At 40.9% G+C, this 22,998-nt stretch overlaps 1 protein-coding gene across 1 annotated transcript in view; it reads left to right on the top strand.

The window, feature by feature from the left end:
- Positions 1-22,998, top strand: part of pkhd1.L (PKHD1, fibrocystin/polyductin L homeolog) — a 329,488-nt gene that overhangs the window by 81,714 nt on the left and 224,776 nt on the right. Inside the window, exon 36 of the mRNA XM_041563601.1 lies at positions 11,196-11,352. Within this exon, the coding sequence (XP_041419535.1) occupies positions 11,196-11,352 (157 nt within the window). The remainder of the gene's footprint in view (positions 1-11,195; positions 11,353-22,998) is intronic.

Here is a 22,998-nt window from a genome sequence, read left to right as displayed (position 1 = left end):
ATGGTGACGGCTGGTTTTAACAGCTACAATGAACAAGTCAAATAAATGAATACTTAGATATCCATAGAAGGACCCAATAAAATAAAATAGACTCATCAAATTAGATAGAATCTTATGGTTTATACATCCTCTCACTTGTTTGCTCAAGCGTCTTCAGAGGATTTTAGTATTATGACTATGTATATATATATATATATATATATATATATATGATATAAATTAATTTAAATTTAAATTAATTTAAAATTAATTTAACGAATTAAATCACAAGTGAGTTGTATTTATGAATTCTATACTCTTTATTTTATTAAACGATCTATTTGCATTCCATTAGCGCTTATCTGTTAAAGTTATGATATGAATTAAGTCTGTTAAATGAGGTTTCATTTAAAATTGGGTAATGCGTATGTGAAGGAATCAATTTCAAGGGTTAAACTGTTTGGCTTGTTACCATCAGGGCTAATTACTAGTGTTTCTGTAATTGTATAATCAATGATGTAATGTCTGTTTTTTAGATTTAAATAAGCCAATAGGCACCTTAGGGTGCTTTGCCTATAACTACGTACTGTGGATACGAAACGCGTCAGGACGATGTTTGTTTTTAAACTATTGAAATAAAATTCTTTGTTTTAAACTTCTGGGTGGACGTGGAGCGCTCGCCAGCTTCTGTTCAAGGATAGAGAATGGGACTCTAAAGTCATTGAGAAAGGGTTATAATGAATGTTTTTGTGTTGAACACTACCATCAACATAAAGAGGGAGTGGGTGGCTATCCGGACTTGAACTGTGAGAGAGAGGCACTTAAAGGAGAACTAAACCCTAAAAATGAATGTGACTAATATGGCATATTTTATATAATGACCTTATTGCACGAGGCTAAAGTTTGAGCTTGTCAATAGCAGCAATGATCCAGGACTTCAAACTTGTCACAGGGGGTCACCATCTTGGAAAGTGTCTGTGACACTCACATGCTCAGTGGGCTCTGATTGGCTGTTGAGAAGCTAAGCTTAGGGCTCGTCACTAATTATCCAGCAGAAAATGAGCTTCCCTGGCTGTAATATAAGCTGATGCTACAGGTTTGCTGATTATTCAATTCTGATGCTAATTGCACTGGTTTCTGTGCTGCCATGTAGTAATTATGTGTATTAATTACTAATCAGCCTCATATTGTGACATTTCTATTCTATGTGTATAGAGATGCACCGAATCCACCATTTTGGATTTGGCTGAACCCCCGAATCCTTTGCAAAAGATTCGGCCGAATAACGAACCGAATCCTAATTTGCATAAGCAAATGAGGAATGGGAAGGGGAAATTTTTTTTACTTCCTAGTTTTGTGACAAAAAGTCACGTGATTTTTCTTCCTGATACTAATTTGCATATGCGAATTAGGATTTGGATTCGGCCTGGCAGAAGGATTCGGCCGAATCCAAATCCTGCTGAAAAAGGCAGAATTCTGGCTGAATCCCGAACCGAATCCTGGATTCGGTGCATCCCTATATGTGTACTGTATATTGTTAGTGGGTCCCTAAACTCAGTAAGTGACAGCAGCACAGAGCATGTGCAGTGAATCAGCAGAAAAGAAGATGGGGAGCTACTGGGGCATCTTTGGAGACACAGATCTTTACTGCTTAAGGGCTGTGGTTGCCTTGGGCTGGGACAGAAGCACAAAACATCATGTACAACATTTCTAGCTATGCTGATGATATGCAAGTGTTCCATGTCCAAACACTGAATTGTTAATCTCTGTGGGTCAGGGATTATTGCACTTGATAGGGAGAAATAATCAAACTGTAGTGCCCAGAATAATAAAAGATGAGCGGGTGTGTGCATCCCATTGTGTGCAGCAATTCCATGTATTTGAGCTGGGATCCTCTCTGGGTGCAGTGATGCATGAAATCTAAAATAATGGACTTTGGCAGGTGATATTGTCACAGAGCAACAGCGTCGAGTGATTGAAAAGCAACAACCTGACCGCCCGGAGGCTGAGCCTCTTCATTGATTTAGCATCAGCTCTGCAATTCAAATCCAGCCTCGCACAACACAGGGATTCTCTCCGGCCTCCGCCTGGCTTTGATGTGAGGGGCCGCTCGCTGCTCATCTCGTTCACAGGAGACGTACATTTATAGAAATGCCCATCAACTGCCTGGTCAGCCGGCCTATCGAGGATAAACTCAATTCAGAAGCTTTGTATTAAAATGATAATTTATTACTGAAAGATCAACATCGTTGTTGTGAAGGTCATTCGGCAGTTCTCTCGCCGGCGCTTCGAAAATGATCAATTTATTATTTGTGTTACGGAAACGGAGAAATTCTTTTGTATTGAACTCAATGTGCTATGAATTTCATAAACCTGTCAAACGGCATTCGAAGGGCCCCTGACAAGGAGCAATAAACAGAGGGTCTCAGAATTCTGCACATTCACAATCACCGACTCATTATGGCCAATTCATAACCTGCTTTTTGGGTACCAAGGGGGTTGTGTTTGGAAGGGGGGCTGTTTTCTGTGTAGAATCCTAAAATCAATCACCAGTTTTTGAAACAGAGAGAATTTGTTGTGACTACCTACAAATATATTACACATATACTGTATCTATTCAATGAAACATTCAGTGGCCAGAGCTCTATAGATAAGAACATGCACCTCCATTCTATGGGTATTAAAAGTTACTCAGGGGTTCTGTGACCATATAAAGGCACAAGGCTGCAGGCTGAGTTATACAGGGAACTCTGAGTATCACTCATGTATTATAAGGGATAATGTACCCCCTACTGTAAATGATAAGGATATTAGAAGTCACTGAGGGGTTGTTCTGTGACCATATAAAGGCACAAGGCTGCAGGCTGAGTTATACAGGGAACTCTGAGTATCACTCATGTATTATAAGGGATAATGTACCCCCTAATGTAAATGATAAGGATATTAGAAGTCACTGAGGGGTTGTTCTGTGACCATATAAAGGCACAAGGCTGCAGGCTGAGTTATACAAGGAACTCTGAGTATCACTCTTGTATTATAAGGGATAATGTACCCCCTACTGTAAATGATAAGGATATTGGAAGTCACTGCTGGGTTCTGTGACCATATAAAGGCACAAGGCTGCAGGCTGAGTTATACAGGGAACTGTGAGTATCACTCATGTATTATAAGGGATAATGTACCCCCTACTGTAAATGATAAGGATATTAGACGTCACTGAGGGATTGTTCTGTGACCATATAAAGGCACAAGGCTGCAGGCTGAGTTATACAAGGAACTCTGAGTATCACTCTTGTATTATAAGGGATAATGTAGAAAGGCTACCATCTCCTGTTCTGTGAGTTTGTTATTCCCACCCTCTTACTGCCCACCATCCTGCTTGCCCAGTTTCGCAGAATTAGTGCCCCCAGGTTGACTAAAAATGCCTGTGGCATGTACTAGATTAGAAGTAACAATCAAAATAATTTGCTTGGATAAGCAAGCATCCTGTCAATTTTTCACTGCAGTCTGGCTGTCATGGGCACTACTCTGAAGCATTACTAAGTTGTAAGTATAGTATGGCAGCTCCCACCCATAAGATAAAAAAATCTACCTGATTCATAGGACAAATTGTGTTACCTGTAAGTAAAATGATGCAATGTAAATGCAATGGTTTTGCATGAAAATAAATGTTGTACCATTGTATTTTCCTGAAAATGTTGTTTGTACTACAAGTCCCAGCATCCTCTGCACATCTGAACCTCTGAACCTGCACTTTGGCATCATGTAGAGCACTGCAAGGCGTTCACCCCCGGTTCTACAGGTATGGGATCCATTATTCGGAAACCTGTTATCCCGAAAGTTCACAATTATGGAATGGCCGTCTCCCACAGACTCTATTGTATCCAAATAATCCAAATTTTTAAAAATGATTTCCTTTTTCTCTTTATCAATAAAACAGTAGTTTATACTAGATCCCAACTATTGGGTTTATTTAATGTTTCTGACTTTTTAGTAGACGTATGAAGATTCAAATTACAGAAAGATCCATTATCCGGAAAGCCCCAGGTCCCAAGCATTTTGGATAATAGGTCCTGTACCTGTAATAGGACTGTAGGTCTTGTTTTTTTTTTGTGTTTTTTTTAAAGGGGAACCAAAAATCTCTTTGTATACAATACACACTGTTGCCTGTGCGCCTGATAAAGATAACGGGAAATTCCTTCTGCTCCTATGGCACGAACTGCGTTTGTTTATGCTGTAACTGTAAGTGATGCCTTTACCTACCTAATTGCTTCTTTATTAGGAACACTGCTCGGGATCCCTGAGAGCAAAATGTAATTAACTTTTGTTTGTCCTGATATCTTTATTTTTTACCCTCCAGGAGGTAATTATTTTCATTGTTGGGAGGAGATGGTGGCCCGACATTAGGAATAATGAGAGCAGATGGCTGAAAAATTTCCTCGTACAGAATGCGTTTTGTTATAAAAATAAAAGAGCGACCCCCCCTCTTCCTCCCCCCCATTCCTCCATAAAGGAGACAAAGGCTACTTTTCCAGGCTGCGGTGCGTTCCCGCTACCACACTCCATCATGGGAATGAAGTATTTGGAGTCACGGGTCCCTACCTAACACATTCCATCATAGTGAATGTTATGGACACCTTCTATTTGCTGTTAAAATGACAATCTGTCAACACCATGAAAAGTGCTACCTCCTGTGCGTCAGGCCTGCTGATTGGGCTGTTAAAACCACAAGTTGCCGCAGGTGACCCGAAGAATGACTTTATCAGAAACAAGCCCATTCCTTAAATATTTCCTCACCCCTCGCAAGCTCAATGCGGGGCCCTTAACACTTTGGCCCTGGATCGTCAATGGCTGGTGTAATGAGGATTATTATAGGCTGGCAGGTCATTCGTAGAAAAATAAACTACGATCGCCGTCAGGAGCAGATGTTAGCAAATCACAATAATACTATGGGAAACATCCCACAATTTACTCAATTGGAATAATCTGGAATATTTCCTAAAGTTTTAAAGGAAAAATTATACCCTTCTTATTAGAGCCCTTGCACATGGGGGCTTATACCTGCATTTGGCATGCAGTGGATTTTTGTGCATTGGCCTTTATGGTTTTTTATGTGTGTGTATTTTTTTTTTAATCCATTTACAGAAATGCTGTCTCCCATAGACTCCATTTTATCCAAATAATCCAAATTTTAAAAATTATTTCCTTTGTCTCTGTAATAATAAAACAGTAGCTTGTACTTGATCCCAACCAAGATATAATTAATCCTTATTGGAAGCAAAACCAGTCTATTGGGTTTATTTAGTGTTTAAGGGATTTTCTAGTTGACTTAAAGGAACAGTAACACCAAAAAAATGTAAATCTTTTAAAGGAATGACAATATGATGTATTGTTACCCTGCACTAGTAGAACTAGTGTGTTTGCTTCAGAATGATTACTATAGTTTATGTAAATAAGCTGCTGTGTATGCATGTGGGATGGGGGAGGCGCATGTAGTACTCATAGGACAATGTGGCCCAGGGGCTCCAAAATCTGAACCCTGAGTCAGCCCTCCCCATTCTGCCCTTTCTTTTGCTCCAACAGGGACGAGGAGGGACACATTGCTATTGCAGTGAGCACAGTCTTCACTTGAAGAACTGAAATCCAGTTTTTAGACTAGAAATGTGTCTTAAAGTTAGCACTGGTAACCTCCTGGGACTGCCATCTGGCTCTCAGTTTGCCTTATGGAAGGAGGACCCTGCATTCCAGGGAAGGAGGAGAGCACTAGCCTGGATCCCTTCCACTTTGGTCTCCTGGGGATTGAAAACCCCATTCTCCTTCATGGAGCACAGGGCTGATCTTTCTGACTAACCCTGACTGCCTCATGCTCCTAGATGTGCTCTAACCGAGTGAGAACTAGTCTGTCAATAACTAATCCTCGCGTGACTTGAGTATGACTCGATTTTGGACCAAACTCCCACATCCCGGTAAACTCTCTCAGTCACAGCCACAACAACTTGGGTGGAACGGCCGCATCTTTATTTATTCATTTACATTACACAAGCGTATGATAAATGAACCACCACGACAGTCCGACATTATTATAACAAATGAATAACATGTTTACATGTGTAAAACACTAGCCGCTGAAGGCTGCATATAACAATTAACAATAGTTTACAATAAATTAACAGTAACCCTCTTAACCAACCCATTCTCCAGCCTAAGGCTAAGCCTCCGCCACCTATTTCCTTGCTTACTGTGACTCCTTCCCCTAAGCCTAGTCCCAGGCCTATCTGACAAAAACCTCACTGTAACACTACAGCCCCCTTTTTGGCTACCCAGTAGGGCACCCCCACCATGCCAGAGATGCAACTCAATGGCCCAACCATCCCTACAGGGCGGGAGGGAGGGTAACACTGATTGTTCCCGCGCAGTCACGAGATTTCCTGCACTTTCTCCACCTCTATTTATACATTAAGCCCTTCCCCCTTTTCCTTGCTGCTTCCATACTACAACTCCCATAATTCCTTGCCTGTTACCCCACTCTCTTTTCCTACTCGTCCCTCTGTCATGTCCCTTTCCCTTCTACTTGTTCCAGGCTCACTCCATAGGGCTTCTCTTGTGTCCCTGACCCTGTATGAACCATGATTTTTAATAAGGTGATGCTTTGCCATAAAGCTGTAAGGATTTAAAAGACTCGGGTGCAATGAACAGAACTGGGACATTTATTTCTCCACATTTTATGACACTGAGTGACCCTGTGTGAGCGCAGCACATGTTGCATGAACTAGGCCTAAGCTTTGCCTGATACCCATCTCTTCCTGTTTACACACTGCCAGGATGGTCACATGACTTCCTCTTCCTCCTATAGATAACCTTTCCTGCTGGAAACTTTATTAGTCACACACCAATATCAACACAACAAAGAAAGCAAACACCAAAATCCAAGCAACACAAGCAGTCTATTGTTAACACTTCAGGCCCTGCAGCACCGCTACCTCCTCTCCAAACAGGGGAAACTATGAGTTCCCTTCACTATAGACTAGGGAAACAGGAAATACCCATAATACACTGGGGCCCACAGGGTACTGGTAACCTCTTTGTGAGTTAAAGGGGTGACTCTCATTTAAGCTAACTTTTAGCATGTATTAGAACAGGCAACTCAAAACAACTTTTCAGTTGGTATTTTATTTATTATATAGTACAGTTTTTTATTATTTACCTTCTTTTTCTGAGTTATTACATCTTCCAGCTTTCAAACGGGGGTCACTGACCCCATCTAAAAAACAACTGCTAAGGCTACAAATGTATTGTTATTACTACTTTTTATTACTCATCTTTCTATTCAGGCCTCTCCTATTCATATTCCAGTCTCTTATTCAAATAAATGCATGGTTTCTAGGGTAATCTGGACCCTAATAACGAATGAATTACATACTTATATACTTGTGTAAATTATCTATAGTACATTAACTGTCAATTGTATGAAATTTTGAGTGGTACAAGTCCCTTGTTGAAGCTCTACATGTATGTGTTTAGCATAATATATGTGTCTAGCACTGTAAAGCTGGCCATAGACGCAAAGATCCGATCGTACGAATCAACGTATGATCGGACTTTCCCATCTCGCGACCTGCCACTAACCATTCAGATCAAAGTCTTACCATTCCAACCAAATAAAATAGTAACAGAACAGATCAGCCAATGTTCTGCCCCTGACAGCAATCGTACGATAGTTATGTCTGACAAAGCTAGTGACAGTCTCCCACTGAAAATCGTACGATCGGCAATACACGCAGAGATATTATCGGCAGCCATCAGAAATTTTCTAACCTGTCCGATTGACCAAACGACCAATCTCCGCCGTCAGACTCTCCACACACAGTCCGAAAATAGTACGAATCCACGATTCATACGAATGTATTGTTGCGTCTATGGCCAGCTTAAGGGTTGCTGTTTTTAGTGTTTTTGTCTTTTTAAATGCTCACATGGATTAAGTGAAAATTGTTTTGAGGACGTGGCTTCTGTCCACGAAAAGCACCAAGCGTTAGTTTGTTGTGTGCACCATTCATGCTTTTTAACATTTTCAAAATAATAATCTTTAATAATAATCAATTCCCCGGCTACTGCAGCCCTATTCAGGGTCGGACTGGGGGAAAAAACCCAGTGGGCCCTGGCCTTCATGGGCCCCTGCCTACCCAGACCTGCTCCCCCCAGCCGCACCATAAACAGATGAACCTGCGCTGCGGCGCTCACATGTGTGTGTGACAAGTTCGCACTAGGCCTGGGAATTGGCGGTTGGGAAGGAACTGCCAGGTGGGCACTTTGTTTGCAGCCCTGACGGGCCCTCCAAGGTTCCAGTTCGACCCTGACCCATTTTTATACACTGCAACCATACCAGTGAGGGATTGCAGGGGCACAGTGCCATAGCACCATAGGACCTTCAGTGAAGTGAGATGGTAGAGGATGGCAAGAATGAATGTCTATATATGGCTGCTGATGCATAGATATTGTAAAGCAGCCTATGCAATGACAGTAGTGCAGAAGCAAATGTTTCTCTGGTTACTCATTAGCCTTCCATCTAGAACTCAGAAGCAGCAGCATTTGCACTAGAAATGGTCTGTATTGCAGATATAGTTGCTGTGCTGGTGATTTCCAGCCACACAAAGCGAAATGCCACCCACTCTCTCTCAGCTCCTGGATTTCTGCTGTTTGTGAACCTGGTAACTTCCTTCAGCTGAATTTAGTGGCTCCCTGGTCTCCTATCAGCGAGTGGGAACTCTGCGCCTGGCCCATTAATGCAGCCTGGAACCATATGGAGGGATTTAAACATTCACTGGGAAATTTGTGGTTTGATATCACAGGACAGATTTAGGAAACTGAAATAATGAAATGCACTTGTAGGTCGTTATTTATGGAACAAGACATGATTTCCATTATTCCTGCCTGGATCCCAGCCACTTACACAGACTATCACTAGGGTCGGGGATTTATGTATATATCACACCAATATCCCACACAGATCAACAACCTAAACACCAAGATAGGACTCCTGCTAGGAAAGGCTGGAAATAGCACCAACATGGACCTGCTGGCATTTCAGGGTTGTGTCCATTACATCATCTGGCCATGTCCAGATATTTCTCCTCAGCAACACCCTAAATCCCCCCAAACCCCACCCCATTATTGGTAAGCCTATCCAGGCCCTGACTGGCAATCTGTGGGTTCTGGCAAATGCTGTACGTTGCCATGATTCACAATTGCAGCCTTGTGCTTTTAGATGGTCACAGAACCAATCAGTGACTTCTAATATCCTTATCATTTACAGTAGGAGGTACATTATCAGTTATAATACATGAGTGATACTCAGAGTTCCATCTATAACTCAGCCTGCAGCCTTGTGCCTTTATATGGTCACAGAACAACCCCTCAGTGACTTCTAATATCCTTATCATTTACAGTAGGGGGTACATTATCCCTTATAATACATGAGTGATACTCAGAGTTCCCTGTATAACTCAGCCTGCAGCCTTGTGCCTTTATATGGTCACAGAACAACCCCTCAGTGACTTCTAATATCCTTATCATTTACAGTAGGGGGTACATTATCCCTTATAATACATGAGTGATACTCAGAGTTCCCTGTATAACTCAGCCTGCAGCCTTGTGCCTTTAAATGGTCACAAAACCCCTCAGTGACTTCTAATATCCTTATTTTTGTTATTTCCATGTATTATAGTAAAAGTATGTTTAAGGGCTCTTGGTACTTCTATAAATGCAGTTTAAAGAGTTATATTTTACCTTTTCACCTGCCCATGTCATAAATGTTCTAAAATATATTAACAGCCAGATCAATATTTGTGAAGTTTTGACTTACACATATAAACAAGTGATTACAATGTCTTTCTTTCCGTGTTATGGGATTGTTTACCCAGAATATGAATGCATCTCCATGTGTTTGTGTTACAGTAATGTATATTAGTTTGTTGATGTTACTTAAGACACCGGAACCGAGCATTGTAATTGTGGCCCAATCGTAACTTGGAACAATTCTTGGCATTTCCGATGAGCTCATTATTTAGGCAGAAGGCAATGCTGAATGTGTTGTGACCCAGTACTAAATTAAAGTTATTATTTATTGTCTCAAGCAGCCCAGGATATGTGTGACCAGTGATGAAGGGCGTAACTACCGAGGGTGCATGGGGTGCTGCTGCGAAGGCGCACAGAAAACTGCGTCCAGAGGGGGGGTTGGGAGGTGTCTCCGCTGCACGGTCCGTACCCGGGCCTGACCCACATTAGTTACGTTACTGCAGTGATGCCTTTAGAGGGGTAGGGTGTCTCATACAGGGGTGTTCTATATGTAATCAGCACTGAAGTCTATAGGACTGTGGATGTATATTCTTCAGCCAACAGGTAAACAAACAGAGCATTACTAAAGGCTAATCTAACCTGTAGCCAATCAGAATATTAGAACAGGTACATGAGTAATCTCACCTGCAACCAATCAGAACATTCACAGAGCAATCCTGAAATTGTTATAAGGCTACACCAATCAGGGCGTTTGAACATTCCCAATGCTACAACAACTTACTGTATGGCCTGTAGGCACCTGAGCATTCAGGATACAACCAACTTATAGTCAATCAGCGAATTAATGACAAACTACCAACTGCTTTTGGGATGTCACAGCATTGGTTGTGGTTTTTTATATTAGTGTGTAGGTTGATCCAATGAAGGACAGCTCTCTGGACGTAATAGGCTGCGGGCGGAGACCTCAGGGCAGTTGAGGAGCATGAGATCCATATTCCATTGAGAAATGCACTAGGTGGGTTAGTAGTGGGTTTGATTCCATTGACCATCTGCCAGTTTGTGGTATGTCTGAACAAAAGCTAAGTATTCTCCTTATTTTTATCTTGATTAGGGGCATAACTACAGAGGAAGCAGACCCTGTGGCTGCAGGGTGCCCAGGAGACATAGGGGGCCCCATGAGGCCCAAATAATGAGCAATTACAACATTTATTGATAAAACAGGGCAATGTCTGGCTATGTTGGGGAACCTAAAATTAATTTGCTGTGGGGCCCAGTAACATCTAGTTACACCACTGATCTTGATCCAGGAGCAGAACCCTTACTTAGACCAGAAAGCACCCTGTGAGATTACCACATTCATGATTGATTTGGGGGTGCCTAGTAATTGAATATCATGACTTTTCTTTTCCTGCTTTGCTTTTCAGAGCGAGGTGCCATTATATTTTTGCCGTCTGTGGTCAAAAAACTCCACTTGGCCTTCTGGGCAACCGCCATTAGATGGCGACAACGTCACGGTGGAAAGAGGTCGGATGCTTCTTCTCGACGCAAACACCAGTCTGCTGAACCTACTCCATATACAAGGTTTTCACTTTTATTATCTCTCTGCTATAATAAATATTCTAAGGCATGGAGCCAGGGTTAAGGACGAGGCCTTGAGTAAGGCAGGAAGGCTGAGGGCTAAAACCTATGATAAAAAAAAAAGAATAAAAGGCCCTGCAGTCCTCCAGCTGTTGTTATACTCCCCGCAAAGGGCCCATTTGATGATGGGGGGCCCCAGGGCAGAATTGGTCAACCCATTCTCCATGGAGTCATGTAATAAAAGTTACACTGTATGCAGTGGGCCTAGTTACCCATAGCAACCAATAATATATTTGCTTTCAAAGAGGTGACTGTTAATACTATCTGCTGAGGGTTATTAGATCCCATGCAAACTTTGCACCTCTTTCTACATTACCCCTAAAAAGCATATTCGATGATTTTCACTATACAGGCCAACCATCTAGATCTTCCATCAATAATCCAGGAAAGTAGTCAGTAGCACATACAAAGCATCATATATACTGTATATAATATATGCAGTGTTGTATGTGCTCTGTTCTAATAGCACAGCCAAATATGTGTTTGCAGATTATAAATGCCTGGTAATTACAGTGCATTGCCCATAATTGCCCCATTTATTTATTGCCTGATTCCTTGCAGGCACAAAATCATCACAAGAAAATGTTTTCTTTATCTGTGTCCGGAAGCGATGTGCATGTAGTTAAGTGGGGTTGGGGGAAAAAAAGATATTCACCCTCCATGCCTCTTTAACAATATACTGTGTTTTTTATTGTGCTTCAGTTGTGGCTGGTACCTGCAATTCTGCTGTTCTTGCTGGGCATTACGGCTGGCATTTTAGCTATTGGTATAGGGGCAATTATACATTTAGCATTTAGGGTTATTTAAAGGCAGAGGGGATGGGGTAAGTGGAGAGACTGCATTTTCTGCTTGTCTGCATCTAAGGTCATTATTGACCGATGCAGACGCTCTATATGCAACTATTGGTAATGCCCAAAGCACCAAAACGATTCAGCTCCGTAAGCAAAAGGCTTGGTTCACCTTTTAGTTCAATTGTAGTATGATATAGAATGGCTAATTTCAAGCAGCTTTTCAATTTGCCTTCATTTTCTCTTTTTTATAGTTTTTTTATTATTTGCCTTTTTCTCTCCAGCTTTCAAAAGGGGTCACTGACCCCATCTAAAAAACAAATGCTCTGTAAGGCTACAAATGTATTGTTATTGCTACTTTTTATTACTCATCTTTATATTCAGGCCTCTCCTATTCATATTCCAGTCTCTTGTCTCTAATGTGGACCATAGCAACCAGATGGCTGAAATGGCAAAATGGAGAGCTGCTGAATAAAAAGCTAAATAACCCAAAAGCCATAAATAATAAAACATGATTGCAAATTGTCTCTCTACATCATACTAAAAGTTTATTTAAAGGTTTAATGTTTGAAGAGGACTCTGCTCTTTAGAAAATGGTCCAATCAAGGTTTGAAATAAGGCCACAAGGCTAAGAATTTTCAGGTTTGTGTATGTGGGAAATTTGGCATGATCTATATGAATTGAAACTGTAATCAGTTATTACTATCAGAAATAATAATTCATAAATAGGGGCTGAAGTGCAGTTACCAACGGTAAACTACCTACCTTCCTTCATAAATACAATTAATACAGTTACCAAGCAGTAATATGATGGTGGGCACCACCCTAAAAATGACTTTTGAAGTGAAGGAACCTTTTATCCTTCTCTGATATTACTGGCAGGTTTAAAGGGGTGTTTCACCTTTAAGTTAGCATTTAATATGTTATAGAATGGCTGATTCTAAGCAACTTTTCAATTGGTCTTCATTATTTTTGTTATAGTTTTTTAAATTATTTGGCATAGTCTTCCAACTCTTTCCAGTTTTCAAATGGGGCCATTGACCCCATCTAAAAAACAAATGCTCTGTAAGGCTACAAATGTATTGTTATTGTTACTTTTTAATACTCATCTTTCTATTCAGGCCTCTCCTATTCATATTCCAGTCTCTTATTCTAATCAATGCATGGTTTCTAGGGTTAATATCAACCAAAGTGCTAAAACTGCAAACTAGAGAGTTGCTGAATAAAAATCTAAATAACTCAAAAACCACAAATAATAAAAAATGAAAACTAATTGTAAATTGTCTCAGAATATCACTCTTTACATAATACTAAAAGTTCATTTAAAAGGTAAAGAACCACTTTAATGAGGTTATAGTTGTAGATGAATTTCTGGGGATGAATATAGTGGGGTTTGGGTATCCCCCACCATGAATACCACCACCACCTCCCCTCCGTCACGTCACCCTCCCCTCCGTCACGCCACCCTCCCCTCCATCACGTCACTCTCCCCTTCATCACATCACCCTCGCCATTGTCACATCACCCTCCCCTCAGTCACATCACCCTCCCCCTGTCACATCACCCTCCCCTCAGTCACATCACCCTCCCCGTCACCCTCCCATCAGTCACGTCACCCTCCCCTCCGTCATGTAACCCTCCCCTTCGTCATATTCTCCGCCCTCCCCTCCATTGCATTCTCCTGTCTTCCCTTCCCTCCATTGCTCTCCCATTTATTGCGGTCGGGCGTGTGAGCGGGGGAGGTATGCCCTGCCGGATTGCCTAAGGTGCCTGGCCGGCCTGGCCTGGCCCTAAATACCACCATGCCTTCATTCATTGGAGATGTATTTATGAAAGGTGGGTGGGGGTTTACTTATGCATGTCCCACTTCCACCCCATCCCCTAACTTGCACATCATTAAGACTTATGGTGGGCAGTAAGGACAGTGCTACCTTGTCCCTTCCACAATGTGCTCTGATGAGATTTGTAATCCCCAGACCCTGGATTTGTAATCTCCAGGGTTTCTGTAAACAACCCATATGTAGTAACCTGAAACTTAAAGCAACCACTCCAGTACAGTAGAACCTAACCACCATATATAGCATAACACCAAGGCACATGTATACTAACCCATAGCAGCCAATAAAATAATTTTAGTCAAGTGAATAATATAAACTACCAGCTGACAGGTTGCTGATACCACCACCTGTAGCAAACGTTGCACCTACATAATCCCCTAAATGTCTGTTTGATTGCTATGGGTTACAGAACCATGCATGGATAAGACAGAACCCACCATAACGGCTAATTTGTAGCCCCCGGTAAAGGTGCCATTGTATCAATACCTGAGATGGACAGATACATCTAGAAACTGACATGGAGAAAATGAGCAGAAGCAGAGATCATCCGAGGATACGGTTTATTGGTTACACGTCGTTTATAAAATAGATTTACAGTAATGTGGGTCACCATTGATTCATCTGCTTCTGTCTCCCGGGCTGATGGCCGATGATTTGTTGATGAATCACTGAATTCTCAGCTCGGTCTTATAGGGAATAACTGGTTCCTGCTGAATATTTACTAATACTAGAAAACCCTGTAAGGTCTGAGAACAATTCAGCTTTTGTTGCTAGAGGGAAAGGCTCATTTTGCAATGTGTCTCCAGCCCTATTGTCTACAAACATGTGCGTGTATCTGCTGAAAGGATTGCTATCGATCCCCCCCTGTTTGGGCTCTTTGGCATGATAAGTGAGCAGCAAATCCTAATTTTAGTCCTTCAGAGCCTCAGGCTGCTGTACTGCATCTCTTATCAATGCATTCTTAATTTATTAACCGGCCGAAGAGGTAAAGTAGCTCCACGGATCAGCCCTGATGCATCAACATGCTCAGAGACTAATTTATTAAAAACAAAAACAACGCAAGATAAAAAAAAAAGGTTTTTGCAAATGTGTAGGAAATTTATAGTTAAACAAATAAATGGTATAGGATTTTTATTTAGGCTGGTTTATGGATCTTCTTACATGTCCATAGAGTGTTAACACCAGTGCAAAACAGGTGAATATGTAACCCTGTATGATCCTATCTACCTTACACAGAGAATATGGAGAGATTTAGGTTGCTATGGGAAGACAGCAAGTGTGTGCATCAGTGATGTCATCAACAATCTTATTGGAAAGCTTACAGCAACTCACTGCATCACCAAATATTACGGCACGGCAATGGGCATCACATTGTCCCCATTGTGGCTCCCACATAGTGATCCAGCTACATATACTCTTGTGCTACTATAAAGCATTCATTTGTGCCCTGTTCCCTGCAAGTGCCACCAGGTGCCAACCAGAACATCTGTGCTATTTGCAGTCCCACGGATATGCCCCATGATGATCAGATATGTCCCATGATTATCGGATATGCCCCATGATGATCGGATATGCCCCATGATGATCTGATATGCCCCATGATGATCAGACATGCCCCATGATGATCGGATATGCCCCATGATGATTGGATATGCCCCATGATCGGATATGACCCATGATGATCAGACATGCTCCATGATGATCGGATATGCCCCATGATCGGATATGCCCCCTGATGTAGTTATTCAAGCGGCCAAAGGGTTTTAAGACTTCCCTAGGATATTTGGAATTATTAAGTAAAATGGTAAAAGTCAGAATTTCAGGTCCAAAAAAAAACATATTTATCATATTGTAATATAAGAGCCATGAATTGTAAATGAATATTTATTTAATCCATTATTTAAGGCACTGAGGTGTTTGCTGTGCCAGCAATGTTGTAAGTGTGCCAGTTAGTGAAAAGCTGCCATGCATCTCTGAAATATTTGCAAAACTGCAGAAATATCCACAAAATGGAGAATGGATTCCACGGGCAGGTTTTTTTTTTTTGCATTTTCTCATGCCAAATGCATTTGAGTCAACGGGAGATTGTTTTTCTTTTGCTTTTTTTTATTCTAAATACTTGGAACCAATGGGTATTTTTTCTTGCATTTTCTCACACCAAATGTATTGGAGTCAATTGAAGGTTTTTTTTTTTGCATTTTCTCATGTCAAATGCATTGCATTTAATGGGCGTTCTTTTTCTTGCATTTTCTCATGACAAATTCTTTGGAGTCAATGGGGGATTTTTTTCTTGCTTTTTATCATGTCAAATTCATTGGAGTCAAGGGAGATTGTTTTTCTTTTGCATTTTCTTTTCTCAAATGCTTGGAACCAATTGGTATTTTTTCTTGCATTTTCTCATGCCAAATGCATTGGAGTCAATTTAATTTTTTTTTTTATTGCATTCTCTCATGCCAAATGCATTGCAGTCAATGGGCATTTTTTTCCATGCATTTTCTCATGCCAAATTCTTTGGAGTCAATGGGGAATTTTTTTCTTGCTTTTTATCATGCCATGCCATGTTTTTCTTTCGCATCTCAAATGCTTGGAACCAATGGGGGTTTTTCTTGCATTTTCTCATGCCAAATGCATTTGAGTCAACGGGAGATTGTTTTTCTTTTGCATTTTCTTATTCTAAATACTTGGAACCAATGGGTGTTTTTTCTTGCATTTTCTCACACCAAATGCATTGAAGTCAATTAAAGGTTTTTTTTTTTTGCATTTTCTCATGCCAAATGCAATGCATTTAATGGGCCTTCTTTTTCTTGCATTTTCTCATGACAAATTCTTTGGCGTCAATAATGGATTTTTTTCTTGCATTTTCTCATGCCAAATGCATTGTAGTCAATGGGCATTTTTTCCCTGCATTTTCTAATGCCAAATTCTTTGGAGTCAATGGGGGATTTTTTTCTTGCTTTTTATCATGCCATGCCATGTTTTTCTTTTGCATCTCAAATGCATTGGAACCAATGGGGGTTTTTCTTGCATTTTCTCATGCCAAATGCAATGGAGTCAATGGGCGTTTTTTCCTTGCATTTTCTCACGCCAAATGCATTGGAGTCAATTGGAGATTTTTTTCTTGCATTTTCTCATGTCAAATGCATTGAAGTCAATGGGAGGGTTTTTATTTGCATTTTCTGGTGCCAAATGCATTGGAACCAATGGAAGCTATTTTTTTTTTGCATTTTCTTATCCTAAATACATTGGAGTTGATGGCAGTTTTTTCTTTCGTTGTCTCACACCAAATCCATTGTAACCAGCGGCAATTTTTTTGTGCCAAATGCATTGAAGTCAATATGATCTTTTCCCTGCAGGTAAAAATACAATTTTCTCCTAGTGAAGAGAAAAAAACGCAGGCGTAATTGTAGCAGATATTGACAAACATTTTCATCACTCATGAAAACTTGAATTTTGTCATTGCTCAGGCAAAGAGATGTTCTAAAATGCCTAAGGGCCCTTGCCCTCAAGCAGCAATTACTGACTTTGATGAGCTAATAAATACGTTGGATTCCAGTTTGTCTGTTCAAAGACAATTTATGAAGTTGTGAGAAGCAGAGCACAAGGTTTCGGGTATGTGGGTTATCCCACCCGTTCTCAATTACAATACAAGCTTATCCCTATCTCTTGCTGAATGGTTTTAATATATTTTGCATGATCTATCACAGCAATATACAAAATTAGTTATCTGAGGTTCAGAGGTTTGTGCTTGTGGTTTTAAAAAAATAAATATATTTTGGTTTTCCCTCTGCGAATACGAACGTTTACAAAATAAAGTCCAACTGTGTAGAAGTAATTTATTCATAATAAACTGACCGACCAGGGAGGGATATTTTGCCCTTTGGAAGACAGAGCTAGCTACCACAGAATATGTATTATAATTACTTCTAACGAGTCTTTATATGGATAATAGTCTGTAAAATATAGGAACAACTTTCTTGTTAAAAATGCTGCTTTTTTTAAATTTTGTTTTATAAATATGTATAGCAGTAAATAAGCATTCACCCTAACTGTCTTTCAGGCTGGGCCCCCTTAGCTCATAACAAGGTTACAGAGATATAGAAACATTGGGGTAACAGTCACCCTGCTATAGTTCCAAGGGTACCCGGGGTACAAATAAGCACTCACCCCAAATCTCCTCCTAACTGGCCTTCAGGCTGGGCCCCCTTAGCTCATAACAAGGTTACAGATATATAGAAACATTGGGGTAACAGTCACCCTGCTATAGTTCCAGGGGTACACAGGGTACAAGTAAGCACTGGCCCCAAATATCACCCTAACTGGCCTTCAGGCTGGGCCCCCTTAGCTCATAACAAGGTTACAGATATATAGAAACATTTGGGTAACAGTCACCCTGCTATAGTTCCAGGGGTACCCAGGGTACAAATAAGCACTCACCCCAAATCTCCCCCTAACTGGCCTTCAGGCTGGGCCCCCTTAGCTCATAACAAGGTTACAGATATATAAAAACATTGGGGTAACAGTCACCCTGCTATAGTTCCAGGGGTACACAGGGTACAAGTAAGCACTGGCCACAAATATCACCCTAACTGGCCTTCAGACTGGGCCCACTTAGCTCATAACAAGGTTACAGATATATAGAAACATTGGGGTGTCACCCTGCTTTAGTTACAGGGGTACCCAGGGTACAAATAAGCACTCACCCCAAATCCCCCCTAACTGACCTTCAGACTGGGCCCCCTTAGCTCATATAAGGTTACAGATATATAGAAACATTGGGGTAACAGTCACCCTGCTATAGTTAAAGGGGTACCCGGGGTACAAATACGCACTCAAAATCTCACCCTAACTGGCATTCAACATCATTCACTGATTCTCTTGTCTAAGTGGCAAACTTAGGTTTTTTATTGATGTGATGATGATAATTTATGAGTTGAAAATTAATAAGTAGCAAGAAAAATAATAATAATATTTTATACCTTTAAACATTTAATAGGGAGACAAACCAAGAAGTTCTGGTGTCACGATCTCTGTTTCGATGATGTGGATAACACACATTTGAATTTTATAACATTTATTTTGTATTTTCCTTGCTGACATCAGTATTTTATACATCTATTCAAAGAGTTTGGATTCACTTAAAGGATAAAGAAAAACTAAAGCACTTTCTCCATTGCTTTTCTTTTTCCTGCTGAAAAAGCACATTTGCCAGGCCCTATAGAACAAGCCGATGGAACACTAAGACTGGGAAGCTGAGGACTGTTTCTACAGTGTTTATTTTCTTGTAGTAAACTGCAATAATAAAAGCTGATTGATTTCTCATTTTTAATCCCCTTTAAATAAAATTATCATAGGACATTGCTTGATTTCTCACAAAGTGGAGACAAACAATTTAAGGGTCACTGACAATTGCTTCAGGCATACTGGATTTTGGCTTATAGAAAGGGGTCGGGTCCTTTGGAAAAAGAAGGATAGGATTTTTGTATATTTATATTTCTTGCAAATTTCTTGAGTGTTTGGAAAGCAAGTGGTTCTACATCTTATCCTACTATCCATGTTGTTTGGATAAAAAGTATGTAAGTTTAGATTGGAATAAGCTTTATTCGATTATCAATCATTTAACATAACCTAGAATGGCTAGTTTGTGCCCTCCAGAGTCAGTAAAGGCCAGTCTGTGTCCTCTAGAGTCAATAATGGACAGTCTATGCCCTCTAGAGTCAGTAATGGATGGTCTATGTCCTTTGGAGTCAGTAGTGGATAGTCTGTGCTCTCTAGAGTTAGTATTGGCAGGTCTGTGCTCTTTAGAGTCAGTAATGGCCAGGCTTTTTCTTCTAGAGTCAATAATTGCCAGTCCATACCCTCTAGAGTCAGTAGTGACCAATCTGTGCCCTTTAGAGTTGGTAATGGCTGGTCTGTGCCCTCTGGAGTCAGTAATGGCTAGTCTGTGTCCTCTAGAGTCATTAATGGATAGTATGTTCCCTCTAGAGTCAGTAATTGATAGTATGTTCCCTCTAGAGTCAGTAATGGCCAGTCTGTGCCCTCCAGATTTAGAAATTGATAATATGCTTCCTCTAGCATCAGTCATGTCTAGTATGTGCCCTCAAGAGTAAGTAATAGATGGTCTGTGTCCTCTGAAGTCAGTAATGGACAGTCTGTGTCCTCTAGAGTCAGTAATGGCTAAGCTGTGTCCTCTAGAGTCATTAATGGATAGTATGTGTCCTCTAGAATCAGTAATCACCAGTCTGTACCCTCCAAAATAATAAATTCATAGTATGAGCCCTCTAGAGTCAGTAATGGCCAGTGTGTGCCTCAAGAGTTAGAAATAGATGTTCTGTGTCTTCTGAAGTCAGTAATGGCAGATATGTGTCCTCTAGAGTCAGTAATGGCCAGGCTGTGTCTTCTAGAGTCAATAATCTCCAGTCCATACCCTCAGTAGTGACCAATCTGTACCCTTTAGAGTTGGTAAAGGCCGGTCTGTGCCCTCTTGAGTCAGTAATGGCTAGTCTGTGTTCTCTAGAGTCACTAATGGCCAGTCTGTGCACTACAGAATCAAAAATTGATAGTATGTGTCCTCTAGAGTCAGTAATGGCCAGTCTGTGCCCTCAAGAGTTAGTAAAAGATGGTCTGTGTACTCTGAAGACAGTAATGGTTAGTCTGTGCCCTCTAGAGTTAGTAATGGTTAGTCTGGGTTCAACCCAATGCATTATTAGTGTCCCACTATTATATAAGGGTTTAAGGTCTGAATGTATGCCATGTATGCCACAATATACAGCATTTTATTCTGTGTGAGAGAAGTAGGGATGTAGCGAACCGCCGATAATGTGTTCGCGAACGCCGTTCGCGAACACCGGCAAAAAATGCGAACAGTTCGCGAACAGTTCGCGAACTTCGAACATCCGAAAATCGTTCGATTCGAACGATCGAAGGATTTTAATCGTTCGATCGAACGATTTTCGTTCGAATCGAACGAAAATCGTTCGATTTTAGCGACCGAATGGTCGAATGGTCGAACGATTTTGACGCGAACGCCTATTGGCGAACGTCGCGCGACGTTCGCGAACTTGCGGCGGACGCGAACAGCCGATGTTCGCGCGAACAAGTTCGCCGCAGAACAGTCCGCGACATCCCTAGAGAGAAGTAGAAAAACAAAAGAAGACAATGTTCTGGGTCAAATAAAGTGACCTTACTAGGTACTCCTAATTTTATTATTTTATAGGGTTTATCTACAAAGAAAGAGCAAAGTTCAAGGTGCAAAATGTCACACGAAATATCTAACAAGTTGTCCTATCTTTTGTGCTGTGCAATTTCAATGTGTAGCATGTGGTATACAGTGTGGATACTCATTTATGTGCAGGTTGCCAGGGGTGCTTTGCCAATGAGGCAAGTTGAGGCTGTCGCCTCAGGAGGCAGAACCCCACTAGGTACCAGGGGCAGCAAAAATGCTGCTCCTGGTACTCTAAGAGCGGATTTCCGGGGGAGGGGGGCAGCAGCAACTGCTGCTGAATCAGGTGGCAGAGGGGCCAGGATCGCCCCTGCAGGTTGCATATGCATTTTTATGAGTGTACATCATTTACACCATGGCATTAGAAATAGTGTTAGGGTGTGGTCAGTTAGGTGCAACTCATTTGCATGTGCAAGAGAAATCCTTTAGGCAACATTGAAGGGCTCATTTACAAATGCAAGAGGGGGGTTGTGGGTGCACTCCTAAAGCCATATAAAAATATATATAAATACAATAATCCCCTGTCTAAAAAAAGAAAAACAGGGTTTTTTGTTACAAAGTTATGATCATAAAATTGGTAAGCCGCCATACCACGTCAAGGTAAACCCCATACGGCGGTCCCTAACCTGTTTACCTGTGATCAAAATTTAAAACCTTGGTTTCAATCTGGACTAGATCCTCCCCCGCCACCTGCATATGCGGCTTTTGAAGGGGAGACTGCCCAGACCAACGCCCATTTAAAAAAAAAAAAAAAATTTGATTGTGAAGAGACTATAATGAAGGAAAAGTAAAGTTGTATATATAAGTGCACACTTGTGTGTGTATGTGTGTGAGTATAAGTATAAGTACAGGTGTGAGTATAGCTTTAGAGGGAGATGAAAAAGGAAAAGCTAAATGTGGAGTGTGATAGGTGTAATGTGTGTGGGTCTGTGCAAGTGTTACCTAGTGATAAGTGCAACAAATATAATGGGTGTCTCACAGGCGTTGGTAATAAAAAGGCCAAAGCCTCCCCAGCCGCTAGCATTTGTGGCTTTTAAGGGAGAGAAATTGCCCAAACCAAGGATTAATAAAAAAACAACAAGGACATAGGGCCACCGTTAATTTAAAGGGGTGGGTATGAGGGTGCACTAACCACATGAAGCTCAGCCACAGCTTCCGGCTACATTTCAGGTACAAGAGGGGGGTTGTGGGTGCACTCCTAAGGCCATATATATATATATATATATATATATATATATATATATATATATATATATATATATATATATATATATATATATATATATATATATATATATATATATATATATATATAACCCTGTTTTTCTTTTTTAGACAGGGTTTATTGTATTTATATATATTTTTATATGGCCTTAGGAGTGCACCCACAACCCCCCTCTTGTACCTCATTTACAAATGCAACTACAAGTGGGACATAATGAAATGGATGGAAATTTCCATGCACATTAATGCTGTTCTTAATATATACTTGAGTCCATACATTCTCCATTCTCCTCTTGCTAATTATGTTGGGGAGCAACAGAACACCTGTCCAGCTCTGATGAGCACGCTCTTTGGGAATCCTTAAGGGATCCATGGATTACCATTGGCCTGGATGTCACACTAGTTCCATGGTTCCATCACTACTGTTCCATCAATAGGGCCTATGTGCTTGCACCAAATGAATTGCATGCCAGTGCCACTATTAACACTGCACACCATTTTAGGACACTGGGTGCCCTGG

This window comes from Xenopus laevis, chromosome 5L (assembly GCF_017654675.1).
Source record: "Xenopus laevis strain J_2021 chromosome 5L, Xenopus_laevis_v10.1, whole genome shotgun sequence".
NCBI lineage: Eukaryota > Metazoa > Chordata > Amphibia > Anura > Pipidae > Xenopus > Xenopus laevis.
This window is presented reverse-complemented; position numbering and strand designations above follow the sequence as displayed.